At 35.0% G+C, this 6,543-nt stretch overlaps 1 protein-coding gene across 1 annotated transcript in view; it reads right to left on the bottom strand.

Annotated features, from left to right (window-relative positions):
- Positions 1–1,502: 1,502 nt before the first annotated feature.
- The window catches only part of LOC18048233, a 44,266-nt gene continuing 39,225 nt past the window's right edge, over positions 1,503–6,543 (bottom strand). Inside the window, exons 56-64 of the mRNA XM_024189119.1 lie at positions 6,172–6,298; positions 4,725–4,946; positions 4,283–4,642; positions 4,026–4,184; positions 3,659–3,940; positions 3,112–3,327; positions 2,910–2,962; positions 2,593–2,701; positions 1,503–2,029 (exon numbers count right to left, since the gene is read on the bottom strand). Coding sequence (XP_024044887.1) covers positions 1,682–2,029; positions 2,593–2,701; positions 2,910–2,962; positions 3,112–3,327; positions 3,659–3,940; positions 4,026–4,184; positions 4,283–4,642; positions 4,725–4,946; positions 6,172–6,298 — 1,876 coding nt within the window. The 3' untranslated portion in view covers positions 1,503–1,681. The remainder of the gene's footprint in view (positions 2,030–2,592; positions 2,702–2,909; positions 2,963–3,111; positions 3,328–3,658; positions 3,941–4,025; positions 4,185–4,282; positions 4,643–4,724; positions 4,947–6,171; positions 6,299–6,543) is intronic.

Here is a 6,543-nt window from a genome sequence, read left to right as displayed (position 1 = left end):
GCGTATTTGATGATAATACACCTTCATTTATTATCATCATAAACATTATTGTAATATCAGTTGATTTTATTTTTTAATTATAATTTTTATAGTCTAATTAATAGATGTCACATTAATGAATATCTTTAATTTTAAGTACGATCATCCACCATCGTCTTCGTTGCCCAATGCCCTGCCAGGCTGCCATAGTCAATTCCCCACAAGAAACACAAATTATGTACTCTATTTCAAAATAAAGAAAATAAAGGGTGGATGGAATGGGATGGGATGGGATTATTAAAGTTCTTTAAGTAGGAGTTAAAACAATAATGTTTCTCTTTTTTTTTTTTTTCCCAAGAAGAAAAGTAGGATATATTTCCTGTCTTTCAAATGTAAATAAAATTCGAGGAGTAAGACACATGGATTTATAAGTTCAAGTACAAATTTTTTAACTTGTTAATTAAATTAATCAATTTACACTAGTAGGGAGTTTTTCTGCAAGAGTAATTATACGTAGTGTAGCATTAGTACTCCTATAAAAGTGTGGGTGTCCCGATCGGATTTTGCGGATTGGTGAATTATAAATTTTCAATTAAATCTAATCCGCGAATTAGTGAAAAATTCAAATACAATCCATATGTTTGCATGTCATATACATATTTGATTCAATTCATATCTAATTCATTATTTTAGGGATTGGTTTGATGATAGTTTTTTTTTTAATTATGTTCAATCCATAAACTAAGTAAAATAAAAAAAATCTAATATAAAAATAATATTATTGCCGATGAAATTCAAAATTGAATAAGATTAAAATAAATTAATTTTTTAAATAAAGCTAGAATAGTACATTCAAAGTTTCAAAATATAACACATCAAATAAAAAAAATCTCATTTAATTAGATCAATATATGAAAATTAACTAAAATTATGAATCTAAATTTGTACAAAAGTTGAAATTGAGAGCTAGATTTATTTAGTTATTTTTTATTTTCTATTATTTTTAGAGAAGATATAATATAATATTAATGCAATTACATTTTAACTTATTTATTAATAATAATAGTATTACATTTATAAAATTTATTATTTAATTAAATATATTTTAATTTTTTTTTAAATTTACGAATTTAAGAAATAAATTCATATCTAATTTATTGACTAAGAAATTTTAAAATTTCAATTCAATTTAATCTATAGATCAAATTTTTACCGATTAAATTCTTACGAAATCAAATGATTTGAGCGAATTAGATTAAATTTCGAACGCCCGCTCTACAAAAGGCTCGTCGCACAAATCAGGTAATCTTGTAATAATACAAAATTATTCATGTGGCCTGTGGCCACTACCCATTAGTTCCCATAAAGAATAGAATAAGAGGGAGGTCTAGCCCAAGTAAGCTTTGAACAAAAACAATTCTCCTAAGAAAACTTTTCTTTTCAAATTAGATAAAATACATGTTAGAATACAGAATAAACGAACACAAAAATTGGATTTCAGGCCTAACGAACAAACAAACGCCTTTCCTATAAAATTGGATTTCAAGCCTAACATGGATTAATTCAATACAAAACAGGGCGGGAGAGCTACCATCAACCGTACAAAGTTCATGAGAACATTGCAAGCACCTTGTCCTTGGCATCGCCAACATTTATGGCCAAAAAATTAAAAGTGGGTATATCACAATATAAGCATACAATTTTACTTGGCTTCTTCAGATTGGGACGAAGGCTGCGGGTCATCGTGAACTCTCATTGGCTTCCAGTCAGATTCATCCTTGGTCTGTCTTAACGCAGCAAAGTGAAGAGCTTCACTTCGGACTTGATAAATATGACAAGCCCAGGGGTATGAATCTGGTGCAGACCAAATCTGTTGATCTTCAAATACTGTTTCCTCAACATGCGATTCTGCCACAGAGTAAACCAAATTCGGTTCCGGCTCTTCAAAACCTGCTACAGCGACACATCCAGGAGAGACAAATCCCTCTGGAGCACGAGGATGCCAAATTGACACAGGACTAGTGTAGTCATCTGCACAGTTTCTCCACACCTGCAGCACATCTCTGAATATAAATTTCCATTTTTTTAAAAAAGGGCAGAAACAATCATCCAGAAGTCATAATAATTGGGTTTTTGATAAATTTGAATGACTAGTAGTTTAGTGTTTTAAATAAATTGAAGTTATGCAAAAGTTGTAGCCTAATCCAGTTTTTTACAATCTTGATCCTATTCAGTTGAGCTCTATTTAAATTTAAACAAAAAAAAAAGAATAATGGTGCTGAGCAATTATGCACGCAATTCAGCTGGGAAATATGAAGAGGACAGAAACAACTTTGCTTTTAAACTGAAATAACTACAAATCATAACAGCAGCCTCTTGATTAATCGGAGGGGAAGGAAGAACTAAAATGTCAAAGACATATCTCCGTTAAAATGAATTGCTTAAAAGATGCATCTCCCTTTCCCAAATGCGTTGTTCGGTTATAAATTGTGCAGCATTTTAAAAGTTTAATCGCAGAAACGCCATATTGAAACATTAGCCAGTGAGTTAAGAAAAGCCTCATCAAACACATTTCTACAAAAGAATTGATTCAGCAAATGGATTTAATTTTACCAGGTCATAACCCACTGGAAGCGCAAACTGTCCATCGATGTTATGGTAAACCGCAGCGACATTTGGGGGATGGCTTCCAACATGAGCTATATCCCCAATAGAAATGTACCTGAAGAGGGGAAAAAAATGTTCTTCAGGCACTGCCAAAAACTACAAAAACTACATAAAATGCCCATTAGTAGGCCAAAAATTCCATCAATTAGCATATGCGTTATTGCAGTAGTCATAGAACCATACCAAAAAAGATAAAAATAAAAGACAACCTCAAATAGATACTAGATCTGTGAAAATGGAAGGATAGAGAAATCAATGATTACCCGTCAGGACAAATTGGTCTCCAAATACTACATATTCCAGTATCCTGTGAAACCTGTTGACAAAAGCAAAACAAAAATATTTATGTTTAACACTGCAAAAGAGTGGAACCTCAACATCAATCTGCTCAAAATAGAAAGAAAATAGCAACTAAATGAATCAGAACAAAAATATGGCAATTGATCATGCTAAGCTCTGAAGCACCTGCTTTCTACACAATGTGCATCGGCCTTTTGATTCTTGCTCACTGGTCCAGATCTTCCTGAAGTTGATAGCATGTTTCACAAATCTCCTCTCATCAGAGGTGGAACTAAATGATGAGAATTCTCTCGACTTAAAAAAGGCTTTATTAGGCATACACAGTTCTCTCCCATCAGCTTCACTCCAAGCAAAATACACGTGTCTCTGGCTTGAAGGTACCTGTGTATTGAAAATGTTATTTAAAACTCTATTGATGACATCTAAAATACATTTTTAACTCTTCAGTAGCGCCATAAATCACCTACATATAAGTTTAATAAGCTTAATTTTTAGGTCAAAAAAGGTACTTAATATGATATTAGAGCCCGTTTGACCAAATGGTATAGTATGTTGAGTTTGATGTTAAGATTGAGGTTGCAGTTGTGTTCCATCTCGGACATTGCTGGGAGGCATTGAATCTTAAATATCATTAGAGCCCTACCCACTGGCTCAAACTTTTAGGCCAGGTGGTTATGCAACAAAATAATACAAACTTATGCAGAATAACAACCTTCAGGATTAGGCTTTTCATGTTAGACTGATATGCTTTCCACATCTTACGCACAACCGAACAGATCCTTACAGCTTGTGGCTCACTTTCCTCCATTTCTTCAACACTGCATTTTATTACTCGAACAAAATTTTCTGATCTCCTAAAATTCTTGAGATGCAAGATCAAGTGAGAAGGCTGTCGAGAGCCTGCCTTTGCCAACTCCATTGTCATGAGTTCTTCCCATGGCACATCCCACATGATCTTGCAAGGTTTCTTATCCATTTTGTCAGGAGCTGGGCACTAGATGGAGCAGAAAAACAGGATTAAGAAGACAAAGATTCATTTGAAAGTTGATACACAAGTTCACACCTTCTCAGTCACTAACCTGTAACAGCATGACCCTCTTATTAGTCACTAAGACAATTCTTTGGTATGGCACAACAAAATGCTCTTCATAATAGTCAGACCAAGCAAACTTTGAAGGCTCTTTGAATATTTCAGTACAGCCAAAATCCCGACTTGCTTCGGCGAGGTAAAGTACCATCTGGAAACAAAAGGGAAAAACGAGCAAGAAAATCACTTCTGGTTTAAATCACCAACATACAATCAACCTACTGTACTAAACCAAGAAACCAGCTGTACCTGCCCAACAGCTTCTTTCTCACAATACTCTCTCAGAATACTATCGGCTCGGATAGCTCGAGGGTTTCTGATCCTCTGGGAGATGGTCTTATTATTGAGCATCTCCAAGCATTTAGAACAACTTGCACCAATTCCATCAACAGTCAATGAGAAAAAATCTAATGCCCCGCTCATGGGCTGTACAACAAATCCTAGGAAAGCACGTCCGAGCCCATGAGCAAGTCCTAACAAACCATTCTGCCTGGCACTCTCCATGGGCTTTCTCACAACTCCAGAAACTCCAAAAGCAACACCTTGGGCAAGAGCTTCTGTTCCTTGAATAATTCCATCACCCACTCCAGTGATTCTCCTTGATGAAACCTGATCCCATATCGAAGACTCAATCCCTACTGAAAGAGTACTATTATAGTTATCAAATTATAAAAAGAAAAAGAAAAGTGACCTGCTTTGACCGTAATTGCATAAACTGCCCATCAGTCGAAAGCTCAGCGAATCCTTTACTGAGAGAAGCCAATGTTGAACTTGTCATACCAAGGACATCCACTGAAAATAATAAATGCAAAGGATTATGAATCAAATCTCTCCAAATACGATTTCCAATGGCAGGAATAATTGAACTCTTCCTCATGAATCTGTCTCTGTGCATCACCCTCCTTAAGTGCACCTGAAATAAACATCAAAGGCCCCATATCAACAGAGAATGTTTTGCTGCTTAAGGCTAAAATGTCCTTGAGTTAAGGTGACAATACAATGTCCTCTCTTAAAGAAACCCAAGTCAATGCAAAGGATGTCATTGCAATAGGGAAAGTGTATTAAGGTGGTAAATGTTTCTTGAATTTGAGTGGGGAACTATTGATGACTCCAAAAAGGAAGTTGCAACAGTGGATGATGAGTGTCCAGTTTGGAAAATGAAGTTTTGAAGAAATAAAAACCAACCCTTGCTATAGGGTTTCATCTATGACATGAAACAAATAAAATTTATTGAAAAATAAAGAGAAAAGTGAACCAGAGGTTGCTTAATATAATTTCAAAAAAGCACAAGACACCAAGAGATTTACAATCCCTTTTGACCAATCTTAGAGACTAAAATAAATTGTAGGACAGATAATTCAAACAAATCTCATTAATTTATTCCCATCCAACTTACTATTGTCCCAGCCTACCAAGTTCGTCTATATGGGCATGTCGTTGATCCAACTAAGGGGATATCTAAAATTGAACTTGTTATAAAACGTACAAATCTTTGAAGCTCCATACACTAATACACAAATAGCCTCTAAACACAATCATTTGACGTGGGAAGTAATCAATATGTTATGGTATGAATTAAAATGCATACACCAGTTCACAACTATACTTTGGAAGAAGGCAGCATAGTTTGCTTTCCAAATCAAATTTTAAACTAACAAAGAAACATCTATGCATGATGCTCCATACCCCCAAATCCTTTTATTTAATTATTTTTATTAAATGTAAAATTGTACAGCAAGATATTCTCCCAGGCTCTTTCCTTGTTAAATACATAGGATGTTGGTGCACCTAGATAACCCAAACCCTCTTATGGGTCATCTTAGTGTAATGTGCTGAGTGCCATTTTTCTGTGTACGGATGGTCCTAATCTTGCAATTTCATATCCAAATGTTGGACTACCTTGCTGCAATACTATCCCATGATGGTGCATCAAATGAGTGCACTTAGGGGGAAATTTCTGTGGGTGGGAAATTCCTCTGGCAACCAAATGACTACTCATCATTGACATCTAAAGGTTTATCAGTTTTAACTGGCGAATTTTTTAATTTGAGCAGTAATCCGGCATAAGCTTTGCAACATGGAATATGAAAGCTTGTTCGGGTAAAGCTTGTTCACCCGAACTAAGTTCGCAGCTTCACCTGAATTTTAAATGCATTTCCAACAGCAGATAGTATAGGGCTCCACACTCCCAAAACCCCATGAGGTCTCTGAGACGGTGCTGTTTCCAGTGACAACTTCAACCTCACTTCTGAAACATCTATTAAGCTGAAACAACCACAGAAATATTATTATATTGTCTCCAATTCAAGTACCAAAAATATTGCTTTTACTAATGCATGTCAAATATAAAATATTGCTTTTAATAATGCATGCAAATATTCCAGAGAATATAAACCCTTTTTCTCCAGTTTTTATTGGTACCGATTCTAAACTGCAAAAAATTAGTGTACGTAGTTCAGTTCAAGTACCACTGAGGGCTTGATCCTTGGGAATGTTTGGCGACTCAGGTG

This window comes from Citrus clementina, unplaced genomic scaffold, assembly GCF_000493195.1.
Source record: "Citrus clementina cultivar Clemenules unplaced genomic scaffold, Citrus_clementina_v1.0 scaffold_3, whole genome shotgun sequence".
Classification (NCBI taxonomy): Eukaryota; Viridiplantae; Streptophyta; class Magnoliopsida; order Sapindales; family Rutaceae; genus Citrus; species Citrus x clementina.
This window is presented reverse-complemented; position numbering and strand designations above follow the sequence as displayed.